We start from the raw sequence: 14,896 nt of genomic DNA, 5'->3' as shown, positions 1-14,896 counted from the left end.
ATTAGTAATTTCTCAGTGGGCATGCGCACTGCTAGTTTTCCGCCTAGCTGGTTCTGTCAGACAGTAGCCTACTTCCTTGTTGGAAGTGAGACAGTACCTCTTATAATAAGCAACTTTTTTCAGAAAAGATACGGCGTAGCTACTCTTTGAAGTCTGAACATGTCCAAACCGCCTCCCAAGCCAGCCAAACCAGGTAAGTATTCGATTAACTGCGTGATAATTAGCTAGATAACGTTAAACTAACTAACGTTAGCTACTTGAAACTTCCTCTCCCATCCCGGCATCAAGCAAGTGTAACACACCTAGCGAGCGAACTAGTTAGCCAAATGTTTGACCAGTAATCTCCTTGAATAATTGAACATTTCAGTTGTCTCTGTCCTTTTCTCACCGTCGTCCTTATTGTCCTTATCCTTACAAAATTATCTAGCTAGCTAGATGTAGATCCCATGGCTATGTCATCATGGCTAACGTGACTTCCCCATTTCACAGTAATGCAAGTTAACTAGCTGACGTTATCTGGTTAGCCACACACAAAATACACAGTTGCTTGCAATGTGTGCAGTCCCAGCCCAAAGCCTTCCAGAAAGTTGTGTGGAGTTGCTTAAGCCAATGTTAGACATTTTATATTGTTAGCTACATATTGCACTTGTGGTTCAGTACTGGAAACCTGCCCCAGTGTCTGTGCGAAATGTCGCAACTGGTTGAACGCGGCACGTGTGTGGCAAGTCGGAAATGTCAGATTCCTAGTTCCGATTAGTACGTGAACGCGGCATTAGAGATGTCGACGATGAGCGTGACGTGACTCTTATCTAACGTCCAAGGCCCGATATCCCCCAAAATATATTTAGGCTAAGTTAATTGTTTGAACTATGCTCCTACACAGGTTCTATCTCCGAGCTTTTTCCAAAAACCATCGTTAAAGTTGCACTTAAACGCTCGTAATCTAATGTCTGCCTCAGACCAGTCGTAGAACATCAAAGCTTGTCTTTAGAAACTTTTTTTGCCCTCCCGCGTCACTTTATACACTGAAGATCTACGCTAAACATAGAATCACGTGCTTTAACTCTCTCTCTGTGACCGCCGATAACTTCAGAACAAAGTTGACTACAAAGAAAGTTGCCAATGGGCGTGTTCGATTATGCTGAGCCGCGGGGCACCGGTCTATGGCCCGTGACGTGAACGGGCAAAAGCGGTGACTGAGGAGCGCCTCTCTCAAATCAAATACAATTGTATTTGTCACATACGCTGAATACAACAGGTGTAGTAGACCTTACCGTGAAATACTTACAAGCACTTAATTAAGCAACAATGCAGTTTTAAGAAAATAGAGTTAAGAAAGTATTTTTATTTTATTACTTTGGTTTATTTAGTGACACCTATAACAATAACGAGGCTATATACAGTGAGTACCGGTACCAAGTCAATGTGCAGGGGTACAGGTTAGTCGAGGTAAATAAGGTAATATGTATGTAAGGGTAAAGTGACTATGCATAGATAAAACAGTGTGTGAACATGTTTTAATGAAAATAAGCAAATAGTCCAGTTAGCCATTTTATTAATTGTTCAGCACTCTTATGGCTTGGGTGTAGAAGCTTTTAAGTAGCCTTTTCGACCTCGTCTTGGTCGCTCCAGCACCGCTTGCCGTGCGGTGCAGAGAGAACAGTCTGACTTGGGTGACTGGAGTCTTTGAAAAAAATGTGGGCCTTCCTCTGACACCGCCTAGTATATAGGTCCTGAATGGTAGGAAGCTTGGACCCAGTGATGTACTGGGCCGTACGCACCACCCTCTGTAGCGCCTTAGTCGGATGCCGAGCAGTTGCCATACCAGGCAGTAATGCAATCGGTCAGGATGCTCTTGATGGTGCAGCTGTAGAACTTTTTGGTGGATCTGGGGACCCATGCCAAATCTTTTCAGACTCCTGAGGATGTTGTCATGCCCTCTTTACAACTGTCTTGGTGTGTTTGGACCATGATAATTTGTTGGTGATGTGTACACCAAGGAACTTGAAGCTCTCGACCCGCTCCACTACAGCCCCGTCGATGTGAATGGGGGCGTGGTCAGCCCTCCTTTTCCTGTAGTCCACGATCAGCTCCTTTGTCTTGCTCACGTTGAGGGAGAGAGGGTTGTCCTGGCAGTCTCTGACCTCCTCCCTATAGGCTGTCTCATCGTTGTCGGTGATCAGGCCTACCACCGTTGTGTCGTCAGCAAACGTAATGATGGTGTTGGAGTCGTGCGCAGCCACGCAGTCGTGGGTGAACCAGGACTACAGGATGTGACTTATGGGAGAGAAATTAATATTCAATTCTCTGGCGACAGCTCTGGTGGACATTCCTGCAGTAGGCAGGCCAATTACATGCTCCCTGAACTTGAGACATCTCTGGCATTCTGTTGTGACAACTGCACATTTTAGTTTTTTTAGGGCCTTTTGTCCCCAGTGCAAGGTGCACCTGTGTAATGATCATGATGTTAATCAGCTTCTTGATATGCCACACCTGTCAGGTGGATGGATTATCTTGGCAAATGAGAAATGCTTACTAACAGGGTTGTAAACAAATTTGTGCACAAAAATTGAGAAATAAGCTTTTTGTGCATATGGAACGTTTCTGGGATCTTTTATTTCAGCTCATGAAACATGGGACCAACATATTGCATTTTATATTTTTGTTCAGTATAGTTTTCATTGGGAAGGCAGATAAAGCGTTTTTATCAAAAGCAATCACTTTTGCATGTGAAAACACACTAAGATAAGATATATCCCCATGGGGAAATTTTGGTTGTGGCTCTGTGCACACATAACACACAAAGGACATAATATACAGGTAGAATAAGTGCAATTCGTCATCAATGGTTAACCTGTACATAACACTCTGTCATCCACAATGTTAGCTGTAGGCCAACCTGCTGGTCCTACTTGTAGTTTTAAACATTCAGGAGCCTTATTGCCACTGGGACAAAGGATCGTTTGGCCCTATTTCTTTTGTGCCCTGGTACCATGTACACTAGGCTAAGGACCCTGGGATTAAACACTTCCCTCTGCAACTGAATCCTGGACTTCCTGACGGGCCGCCCCCAGGTGGTGGAGGTAGGTAACAACACGTCCGCCGCGCTGACCTTCATCACGGGGGCACCTTAGTGATGCGTGCTTAGTTCCCTCCTGTACTCCTTGTTCACCCAAGACTGTGGCCGAGCACGACTACAACATCATTACTAAGTTTGCAGACGACGGGCGGTGGTAGGTCTGATCACCGACGATGATGAGACAGCCTACAGGGAGGAGGTCAGAGACCCGGCAGTGTAGTGTCAGGACAACAACCTCTCCCTCAACGTCAGCAAGACAAAGACCCTGATTGTGGACTACAGGAAACTGAGGGCTGAGCACGCCCCATCCACATCGACAGGGCTGTAGTGGAGCAGGTCGAGAGCTTCAAGTTCCTCTCTGTCCACATCACTAAGGAATTATCACGGTCCACACTAGAGGTCGACCGATTTAATCGGCATGGGCGATTAATTAAGGCCGATTTCAAGTTTTCATAACAATCAGTAATCAGCCTTTTTGGACACCGAGTACATTGCAATCCACGAGGAGACTGCGTTGCAGGCTGACCACCTGTTACACGAGTGCAGCATCAAAAGGACCTTGTGGCTGCAAGGAGCCAAGGTAAATTGCTAGCTAGCATTAAACTTATCTTATAAAAAAACAATCAATCTTCACATAACCACTAGTTAACTACACATGGTTGATGGTTAACTAGCTTGTCCTGCGTTGCATATAATCAATGCGGTGCCTGTTAATTTAACATTGAATCACAGCCTACTTCAACTTTGCCAAACGGGTGATGATTTAACAAGCTCATTCGCGAAAAAAGCACAATCGGTGCACAAATGTACTTAACCATAAACATCAATGCCTTTCTTAAAATCAATACACAGAAGTATATTTTTCTAAACCTGCATATTTAGTTAAAAGAAATTCATGTTAGCAGGCAATATTAACTAGGGAAATGGTGTCACTTCTCTTGCATTCAGTGCAAGCTGAGTCAGTGTATATGCAGCAGTTTGGGCCGCCTGGCTCGTTGCGAAATGTGTGAAGACCATTTCTTCCTAACAAAGACTGCAATTAATTTGCCAGAATTTTACATAATTATGACATAACATTGAAGGTTGTGCAATGTAACAGCAATATTTAGACTTATGGATGCCACCCGTTAGATAAAATACGGAACGGTTCTGTATTTCACTGAAAGAATAAACGCTTTGTTTTCAAAATTATAGTTTCTGGATTTGACCATATTAATGGCCTAAGGCTCGTATTTGTATGTTTTTATTATAATGAATCCCTACCTACAGTATATGTCCATATCTACCTCGTACCTCTGCACATCGACTCGGTACTGGTACCCCGTGTGTATATAGCAAAGTTATCATTACTCATTGTGTATTTATTCCTTGTTATTTTTCTTTTTTTCCCTCATTCTGCATTGTTGGGAAGGGCCTGTAAGTAATTGTTTCACTGTTAGTGTACAAATGTTGTTCATGGAGCATATGACACATACAATTTCATTTGAATCCTACTCATTGCTCCTTGTGCTTAATTACGTCACTTTTTTGTTTTGAGCCGACTTTGCCGTGGGCTTTGAACGGGGCACCCGGCTTACGCCCGTGGGGCAGCCCGCTTCCAAAACAAATGCAATAATCTTTCATCCAGTGCAAAACACGCCTACACGGGCGCCCGGGCGAGATTAATCGAATCCCCTCAAGGCAGAGAAGTAACATCCGTGGGCGTGGCATAGCGTTTCGCCAGAGCAAGGAGTTTGGGTAACCAGGAAAATTAAAACCTTTATTCAAATATAAACAGTAGGCTATAGGTCTATTTCAATCATATTGAAATACATTTGTTCAATCGAGTTCTATTTCGCAACTGTCTGTAATTTGGCTCAATATATTTCATGATGTGTAGCCTAATGTGCGCAATGATTTGTCAAATCTACGATTTTAGTGCATTTTTATCTAAGCATTAGAATAAGCCGCCTCAATATTTGCAGCTATAGGTGGTAATATCTCTCTAGGAGCTGATCCGTCGTCACTATTGTGACATAATTCTAAGGTAACATTTTAATGGAGAAGCTGATCCGAGAGCAGCGCTCCCTTTCATTCGATCCTATCGGTATTGACACATGCTCCAACAACACACTCTAAGCGACCGTTGTGTTTTGGGAAACGCATGCTACAGCTTTCGGTCATTGTAGGAAATATGCATAATTAAAACACACGTAAGGCTAAATTCCATCGCTAACGTGAAACCGGGCCCCGGAAGCTCAGATTCAAACTCTCATTACACAGCTCTGCAAGCGTTATGTCAAAATATACAATGGGTTCTGACCAGAAGCGGCGCCTCCTCTTGACAGTGCTTCGCTCCAACACTTCGCTTAACATTTGCATAAAGTAGAGCCGAGGTCAACTTTTTCTACCGCTCGGATAACAGGGTTCTTGCCGCTCACCTTTCCCGGCACATTTCTCTGCGTGCCCTCGTTGAAAATGAATGGGGGCGGAACTTCTCATGAATTCGTTGTTAGTGAAAACCCTACCTTACTCACCAAATATGGCGTTTCGCTGAGCAATTATCTTCCTTTACTCCCGTTACGGCCGGTATGTCAAAATAAAAATGTACAAGCAACTGAAAAAATGCTTATTCGGCACATCCAATGTATTGAGCTGTTGTAGACTTCCGACCTGTGCGTGGCACGGATGAGTGATACAATGGATGTGCCGAATACATTTTTATATTTACGGTCGGTATGTACTTCCAAAAAAAGTAACGGGAATAGTTGAAGATAGTTGGTCAGCAACACTCCAATATTCGGCGAGCAACGAAAGTATTTTAACAGTATAACGTTTGCAGAGCTGTCTAATGGGAGTTTGAATCAGAGCATCCTGGGTGTTAGAGAGGAGACACGTCATACTCATCGTCGACATGTCTAATTTACAGATACTGGGGCACTGGAAATGCCATGGTGGTAACATGCACAAATCAGTTGACCCCTTGACATTGTATAAACTCGCTCACCAAAGTTTAGCTTTTTGTTTTTCTATTTTTTTTTATTTTTACCTTTTTTAATTCAAGATTGTTACGAACATGAAGACTGTCATTCTGATTTAGGCCTACCTTTGGGTTTTTTCCTGAATCAGGAATGAACCATTCCTGAAATACAGAGCCCCACAAGCCTGTGCCTGCCCAAAGCTGTTTAGCCCCCACCCCACCCCACCGGCATTTAATTATCCAGGTGCTTGCCCTACACAGTACTAAAGTTATTTGGAAACATATATATTTTTTTAATGTAATTAGAGTTGTAGCCTCTCAGCAAACCAGCTATGTCCTGGTTTCTGTCTGTTGTGAATTACCGCTGCATAGCAAGCTCAGACTGAGGCTGAGAGTATAGTGGGTGGGCTAGTCGGCACAGGCCCCAGAGTTTTCACAGGGGCAGGATGGGGCCTGTAGAACCACTCCGGGCACATTTCCATATAAGATTTACCCCCAGTGTTTTACCCAAAAGACTTTTCTGTATTCATCTACGTGGGTCGGCACCCATGTCTTCCTGGGCCATGGTTCTGGCGGACCTGCTCTCAGTTGGGGCCAAAGCCAGGCCACTGGTATTTTTCAGCTTTCATTTACGTAATGGCTAACTGTAAACTATAACGCCTTCTCACAAAGTAACTGTTTTAATTATGCAGAGGTTCTGCTCTTCACAAGTCCTCACTGTTAGCCCTAGCTATGGAAACACAATTTCCCTAGTATAACATAAGGGTGTATACACTAGTGTAAAACAGGTGTTACAGTCAGAAAGCAGCATAAAGGCTTGCATACTCCAGTGTTTTCAGGTCGCTAATTGATTCCCATTTTGATCAGTTTCTGCATAAACAGTGTTTCTTTAAGCCTGAGTCATGTTCATTTGACATTTATTTTTGGACAAGAAGGCCTGCAGGTAGCACCTTCACTCAGTTTTGTGCCTAATGAACACAACCCTGGTTTCTTTGTGCCTATGAACTAGTTTAGCTTTCTCCCAACACCAATCTGGTAACATTCCACCCCTGGGATTGAGACAAGCTAGTACAGTGTGTCTTCAGAGGCCCTTAGGCCTGTAGCCTTGGAGTGTGTGGACGAGGACCCGATGTCTGTTCACTGTGTGAATGGATCTGATAGAACAAAATCTGAAAAGTGTGTGATAGCATGTCTGGATCTTTTTGTGCTGTATACTGTCAACTATGGCTGTGTGTGTGTGTGTGTGTGTGTGTGTGTGTGTGTGTGTGTGTGTGTGTGTGTGTGTGTGTGTGTGTGTGTGTGTGTGTGTGTGAGACCCGCTGCACAGTTGTATACATTCAAACTCATGTTCCTTTCCCTCTGTTCTCTTATAGGCCAGGTCAAGGTGTTCCGAGCCATGTTCACCTTTGACCCCCGAACGGTTAGTGTTTCTTTTCGTAATGGTTGGTCTAGTCCCTTCACTCCGCCTCACAACAATCCAAATTAAAGATGGTATTATTTATTTTTTGCTTTTCAGCCAGATGAGCTCTACTTTGAAGAGGGAGACATCTTGTATATCTCTGATACGGTAAGTTACCGTGTCCGCCTGTCCACTTTTCTCCCTTTCACTAATTTATTCTGTCTGTGGCACTATTTTTTATTTTTTATTTTTTTAATGTCCTCAATCTTCCACTCCTTTTTCCCTACATCTCTTGTCTTTCCTGTATCCCATACTCTTTTTCTCTGTCTTTTCTCTCACCTCTGACATACTGGATGCAAGCATTCTGTATTGCCATTGGCTCTCACTGCCTGTCTGTCATCCTTAGAGTGACAGCAATTGGTGGAAAGGAACCTGCAGGGGAAGAACTGGCCTCATCCCAAGCAATTATGGTGAGTAAACAAACCATTCACTGTATGTGATATGTCATATCGCAAGTTTCATGGTAAGGTTGAAGTTGTATCACAATAGAGGTGCCCATCCATGTCAGTAAATGCATTATTCCATTATTAACTTGTCTTTAGATTGAGAAAACAGGTTCTCTGTGTTTGATTATTCTAGGCGCCCCTTAATAGATTAGTGCCCTAATTATGGTTTTCAAAGGAGCATGTTGCTCTGTTGAAATCATGATTTGCTCTCTGACTTCCTCAACCCACAGTGGCCGAGCAGGCAGAGTCCATTGACAACCCAATGCACGAGGCAGCTAAACGAGGTGAGGCACCAAAAGAGGCCCGCTGTCTCACTCACTCTTCCCAATTAGCAAATATTGTGCACCGCACCACCAATAATCTAAACCTACTATATAGTTCAATAACAAACTACATTTTGATTGTTTGTTTGCTATACACCTTCTATAACCTGTATGAATTTGAATGGTGTGATGCTTGCTTCATTTGCATAGTGTGATGCTTGCTTCATTTGCATACCAATGTTTATTTGTGTGTATTTAAATTTTTGTGTCTGTGGGACGCAGGGAATCTGAGTTGGCTACGTGAGTGTCTGGAGAACAAAGTGGGAATTAATGGTCTGGACAAAGCTGGGAATACTGCCCTCTACTGGGGATGCCACGGAGGACACAAAGGTAACAGTTCTGTCTACTACACACACGCCACAACACATGCATCATTGCACAGACGCATGCACTCACACACATGCGCCAACGCACACACACACTCAGCTTTTTTTCTTCAATGACAGAGCAAATGCATGTCAGCCTGCACACACACACACTGTTGTGAGATGTATGACAGTTTTATGTTATGTTGTCATTTTTGTGACAGATGTGGTGGAGATCTTGCTGGGGCAGTCTAGCGTTGAGTTGAACCAGCAGGTGAGAAGAACAGTTTACACATTTGGAAAATGCGGTTTCAGGCAAATTTCTTATGATTGATTTAAAAAAATAAAATAATGTACAGCCTGATTGGGCTGTATGCGATTGATGCATACAGTATTAAACTCGAAAGACTCCATTTAGACTCAAGTCCAGGACTAGATAAACACTTTTTTTTTTTTTCAAAGGTGATTCTTTATTGAGCATGTATTTTAGTCCAGTGCTTGGCTTAATCTGTGTCTGGGAAACTGGCCCTATATGGTGAGAATTATGCAAAAATGTGATGGGTAAGGTCTTTGACATGTTGGCTGTTCTGTTCCGCTGCAGAATAAACTGGGAGACACTGCTCTGCATGCTGCCGCCTGGAAGGGATACTCAGACATAGTGGAGATGTTACTGAATAAGAGTAAGTCCATCTACTTTTTGTTTCAAGTTCCATCTTTTTTTTTTTTTTTGTTGCTCTCTTTTCCTGTTTAGTTTCCCATCTCTGTATGTGTATGAGCCAGGGTTTGGGGCTCAGTTCACATCGAAGTCAGTCAATTCAGAAAGTGATATGAATTTGAAATATAAAATTAGACACATACCTTCTCCTGTTTTAACTGATTTAAAAATGTATTCAAAATAAGCCTTTTATTTTTTACTTCCTGAATTGACTGAGTTCCATTTAGAATTGACCATAACCCTGGTATGAGCATGTCTGGTTGTTTGTATGTTAATCATTTTCTGTATTTGTGTTTCAGATGCCAGGATGGATATTAAAAACAATGAGAAGAAGCTGGCTCTGGAGATGGCCACAAATGCCCAGTGTGCCTCTCTCATCAAGAGGAAACAAGGAGGCAGTGAGTCATTTAGGCCAGAAGGTGGAAGCCTTACGCTATTTCGGTTTCCCGGAAACTGATGAAAGCCCTAGTCCCGGGACTCAAAAGTACTATCAGTGGGGAATCTCTATTGCACATGTTTCTTGGTCCATGACCATGCTTAATCTGTATCTGCGAAACAGGCCCTTATTGTCACAGTCAATCAGGTTGATTGACTGTTCATGCTCATTTCCCATATAGACACGTTTATTTATATGCTTTAGTGCTTATTCTTCACCATGTTTATTTATAGATTTAACTTGCTTAGTAAGGCATTTCATGCATTTCAATAACACTACTAAGAATGCAAGATGACAAAATGAGGAACCGCCAACAAAGAACTGTCCAGTCCATACTGGAACATAGTTGTACTTTTGCAATCATGAGTCCCTTAATAGAGGAAATGTTTTTTTTAATTCCATGAAATGTAATTGAATCTCCTACCACTGTTACTGGCCTAAGCTCTTCCTTCCGATTTGTTCTATTACAGATATCACACGTACACACAGCAACGCCGATGAATACCTTGACGACGAAGACTCTGACTGATTTCCCCCCTTTCGGAGTGGGCTATCTCGGGCCTGTCTCATGGGATGGGGGGAGTTTGCAGTGTGTGGGACATTATTAGCTGGGTGGGGAGGGAGAAGGTGTTCGGATACATTCCAATTTTTCCAAATATTTTCTGAACAACAAATGTAATAAAAGTAATACAAGACATAATTAACAATGTGAATGGAACATGGAATTTATAAAACCTTAGGGCTGTGGAGAGGTGACGTCTTTATTATTAAATTCTGGTAGATGATTGGCTGTTCTAAAACCAATAGCATGGGTTCCACTGTCGTGCTATCTGCGGGTGAGTCAGTGATTGCTGACACCAGAGAGATTGACATGCGATTATTTCATACAAATATCTCCTGGACTAATCATATCTCCCATTTGAAGGTGGTCTGAACCTGCATCGCAGGAAGTGACCATGTCGAGGCAGTTTTATTTCTCTCTGGCACTAGTAAGCACTGGCTGGCATAGAAATGGGATGATACTGGAAATCATACTTCATCCTGCCTTAACTTAACCTCATTCTAAAAGCATTGGAATGCATACATATGTCTGTCAAAGAATTTTCTGCATTGTCAAATGTGAACTTTCAAATAACCAAGGGCTGGGTTTTTTGTCGCCAATCATGTCATCTCTCATGGAATACTGTAATATTAGATGTGCTGTGCAAAACATTTTCTTCCCCAATATCTTCACTTCACTGGGGATTAGTAAATTGCCACTGCATTTTCTATCTGTACTGTAGAAAGAAAATGACAGTGCATTTTCTTCATGTACTGTATGTTGTTCACACTGACCACTGCTCCACTGTTAAAAGATATGTCACTAAAAGTGCCTTATGTGAAGATATAATTTGTCTACAGGTGTGTATGTGAATAAGTCACCTGATATGTCTTTCATAAAGATGTGTTCATTGTTGATCTTTTCTGTCTATCTGCTTTGTCTTTCCTGTCAGCTATGCAATAAAATTATTTTATCTAATGATTTGACCTACGGATGATGGGATTGTTTTAGAGAAATAAAAAGGTGACGTTTGTGATTTTTTTTGGAGGGGGGGTAACAAAATGCACATTTCAATTACCATGTCCCAGATCCTATGGTCATTGTTATACCAAACATGGTTACAGGCTAAAAGTCGATCACACTAGTGAAACTTATACATTAAGCTGAAGCGCTTACGTGCCCACAGAGGGACATACATAATTAGAAGTGTCACAAAGTTAAAAACACGAGATCTGATATCGATTTATTACATGTCATTTACTAATTGCAGACTATTTAAAGCTAGAATCTGCAGCTGAAACCATAAAGCATTTACCCCACCTCTTTTGGTAAAAAGCTGAGGGATGGGCCTGGAGAAATGTAACCACTCTCAAATTCATAGAGCTATGGATGCAAAGACTGACCATCCATGATATCAAAATTCTACCTGAAATTACAGTTTGAGGCCAAACAGATGTGTGGAACTGTTATTGTTTTTTTGTTTGCAAATGCAACTGGGGCCATGTAAATAGTCTAATTGTTAGGCTACTCATTTTGAATCAATCGGTGGCACCTAGTGTGACCATAAAAGTCTGTGTGCAACTGGGCACAGTAAAACAATATGTTTGCAAATGTCAAATCCAATTTCATTGGTCACATACACATGGTTAGCAGATGTTAGTGCGCGTGTAGAAAAATGCTTGTGCTTCTAGTTCCGACCGCGCAGTAATATCTAACAAGTAATCTTAACAATTTCACAACAACTACCTTATACACACAAGTGTAAATTAATGAATAAGAATATATAAACATATAAATATGGACGTGCGGCGTAGGCAAGATGCAGTAGATGGTATAGAGTACAGTATATATGTAACAGTATAACTTTAAACCGCCCCCTCGCCCTGACACGGGCGCGAACCAGGGACCCTCTGCACACATCAACAACTGACACCCACGAAGCGTCGTTACCCATCGCTCCACAAAAGCCGCGGCCCTTGCAGAGCAAGGGGCAACACTACTAATAGGTTTCAGAGTAAGTGACGTAACTGATTGAAACGCTACTAGCGCGTACCCGCTATCTAGCTAGCCATTTCACATCCGTTACACTCACCCCCCTTTCAACCTCCTCCTTTTCCGCAGCAACCAGTGATCCGGGTCAACAGCATCAATGTAACAGTATAACTTTAGTACGTCCCCTCGCCCCGACACGGGCGCGAACCAGGGACCCTCTGCACACATCAACAACAGTCACCCACAAAGCATCGTTACCCATCGCTCCACAAAAGCCGCGGCCCTTGCAGAGCAAGGGGCAACACTACTTGTAGGTTTCAGAGCAAGTGACGTAACTGATTGAAACGCTAGTAGCGTGTACCCGCTAACTAGCTGGCCATTTCACATCCGTTACACTCACCCCCCTTTCAACCTCCTCCTTTTCCGCAGCAGCCAGTGATCCGGGTCAACAGCATCAATGTAACAGTATAACTTTAAACCGTCCCCTCGCCCCGACCAGGGCGCGAACCAGGGACCCTCTGCACACATCAACAACTGACACCCACGAAGCGTCGTTACCCATCGCTCCACAAAAGCCGCGGCCCTTGCAGAGCAAGGGGCAACACTACTAATAGGTTTCAGAGTAAGTGACGTAACTGATTGAAACGCTACTAGCGCGTACCCGCTAACTAGCTAGCCATTTCACATCCGTTACACTCACCCCCCTTTCAACCTCCTCCTTTTCCGCAGCAACCAGTGATCCGGGTCACGGCACCAATGTAACAGTATAACTTTAAACCGCCCCCTCGCCCCGACACGGGCGCGAACCAGGGACCCTCTGCACACATCAACAACTGACACCCACGAAGCGTCGTTACCCATCGCTCCACAAAAGCCGCGGCCCTTGCAGAGCAAGGGGCAACACTACTAATAGGTTTCAGAGTAAGTGACGTAACTGATTGAAACGCTACTAGCGCGTACCCGCTAACTAGCTAGCCATTTCACATCCGTTACATATACATATGAGATGAGTAATGTAGGGTATGTAAACATATAAAGTGGCATTGTTTAAAGTGACTAGTGATACATTTATTACATCCAATTTTTTATTATTAAAGTGGCTAGAGATTTGAGTCAGTATGTTGGCAGCAGCCACTCAATGTTAGTGATGGCTGTTTAACAGTCTGATGGCCTTGAGATAGAAGCTGTTTTTCAGTCTCTCGGTTCCAGCTTTGATGCACCTGTACTGACCTCGCCTTCTGGATGATAGCGGGGTTAACAGGCAGTGGCTCAGGTGGTTGTTGTCCTTGATGATCTTTTTGGCCTTCCTGTGACATCGGGTGCTGTAAGTGTCCTGGAGGGCAGGTAGTTTGCACCCGGTGATGCGTTGTGCAGAACTCACTACCCTCTGGAGAGCCTTACGGTTGTGGGCGGAGCAGTGGCCGTACCAGGCGGTGATACAGCCCGACAGGATGCTCTCGATTGTGCATCTGTAAAAGTTTGTGAGCGTTTTTGGTAACAAGCCAAATTTCTGCAAACTTGATGATTGAGTTGGAGGCATGCATGGCCACGCAGTCATGGGTGAACAGGAAGTACAGGAGTTGCTGAGAACGCACCCTTGTGGGGCCCAATTTGTTTACAAATATTACTGGCCTGTCCTACATAGAAGGTTCTTCACCATAGAACAATGCAAAATTGCCATGGTAATTTGGAATGTCCAATCAATGAGCATTATGGGTAATGTAGTAATTCTACAGATTAAAAAAATGCTTACATAATTTACATTGTGGCAGCATGGTATCCCAAGGATATAAGACATTCCAAAAAACAAAATCGGACAAAAATAAAATACAAAACACGGCGGAATATAAAGTTTACTGTGGCATGTAAGAGGACGACGCACTTCTTTTGAGAATAAAATGAAGAAAATCGGCTCAAAATTGTAAGAGATCCTCCCGCAGTTAGCCCTTGATCATGACTCAGTTCTATTATATTACACGAGTCATTGGACAAAGGTGTCTTCTGTAAAGGGAAGTTTTGTGAAGATCCCGACGCTCGGTCTGAACATTTAACATGCATCACTTGTGGTACGGTTTTCGAAGCATAAGGACCTTATCTTTCATATGAGAGAGAGATAATTTTCTAAAAACAAAAGGCTAAATTGATACACACCTTGATAGGGTTAGGATTAGTGTTCCCACACGGCCATATCTCCATGATACAGCGCTTGTTTACGGAAGACAAGAAGCGACCACCTGTGCTAATTAACTAGCTAGCATGCGCCGAACACCTGTGTGTAAGTGTAGCTCAGGAAGTGTAGTTTCGTCGGATGGAGGCACCCATAGTCGTATGGATCTGTGTAAAACTGATACAGTAAGTGTATCTTTTTTATTTGAAGGATTTCTGGCTGATGAAAGATAAGAACCATATGTTTCGAAAGCCGTATCGCAAGCAATGATTATTGATGCTTCTAAACATTAAAAGACCACGTCGGTATTGTAGTTCAAATGAGGCAGTTGTGGGTAAAACCAACGGCTGAGAACTGTAGGGGGAAGGCAGAATGCCATGTAGAGTTTGAGAGCTACCCCACAGTTAGAGGCTTATAGTATTGTAATATAGATATTCAAGAATCAATGGGTATATATATATATAATTCATTTAT

At 42.9% G+C, this 14,896-nt stretch overlaps 1 protein-coding gene across 2 annotated transcripts; it reads left to right on the top strand.

Moving 5' to 3' along the window:
- Window positions 1-38: 38 nt before the first annotated feature.
- Window positions 39-11,249, top strand: LOC120063094 (osteoclast-stimulating factor 1). 2 transcript variants are annotated; one of them, XM_039013251.1, is made up of 10 exons: window positions 39-193; window positions 7,412-7,458; window positions 7,555-7,605; window positions 7,844-7,907; window positions 8,174-8,227; window positions 8,489-8,596; window positions 8,796-8,845; window positions 9,173-9,251; window positions 9,586-9,770; window positions 10,193-11,249. In XM_039013251.1, the coding sequence occupies exons 1-9, from the start codon at window positions 160-162 to the stop codon at window positions 9,741-9,743; spliced, it is 645 nt and encodes a 214-aa protein (XP_038869179.1). In that variant the 5' UTR covers window positions 39-159; the 3' UTR covers window positions 9,744-9,770; window positions 10,193-11,249. The 2 variants fall into 2 exon arrangements, with proteins under 2 accessions (XP_038869179.1, XP_038869178.1); XM_039013250.1 differs by having other exon boundaries at window positions 42-193; window positions 9,586-9,684.
- The last annotated feature ends 3,647 nt before the right edge of the window (window positions 11,250-14,896 follow it).

This window comes from Salvelinus namaycush, chromosome 18, assembly GCF_016432855.1.
Source record: "Salvelinus namaycush isolate Seneca chromosome 18, SaNama_1.0, whole genome shotgun sequence".
NCBI classification, from domain to species: Eukaryota; Metazoa; Chordata; class Actinopteri; order Salmoniformes; family Salmonidae; genus Salvelinus; species Salvelinus namaycush.
Note: the sequence above shows the minus strand (reverse complement) of the source record. Positions and strands in the feature narration are given on the sequence as shown.

Coding starts and splice junctions, on each gene's coding strand:
- LOC120063094 (XM_039013251.1), top strand. CDS start 160: ATGTCCAAACCGCCTCCCAAGCCAGCCAAACCAG. Junction 194..7,411: donor TCCCAAGCCAGCCAAACCAG/GTAAGTATTCGA, acceptor GTTCTCTTATAG/GCCAGGTCAAGGTGTTCCGA. Junction 7,459..7,554: donor TCACCTTTGACCCCCGAACG/GTTAGTGTTTCT, acceptor TTTGCTTTTCAG/CCAGATGAGCTCTACTTTGA.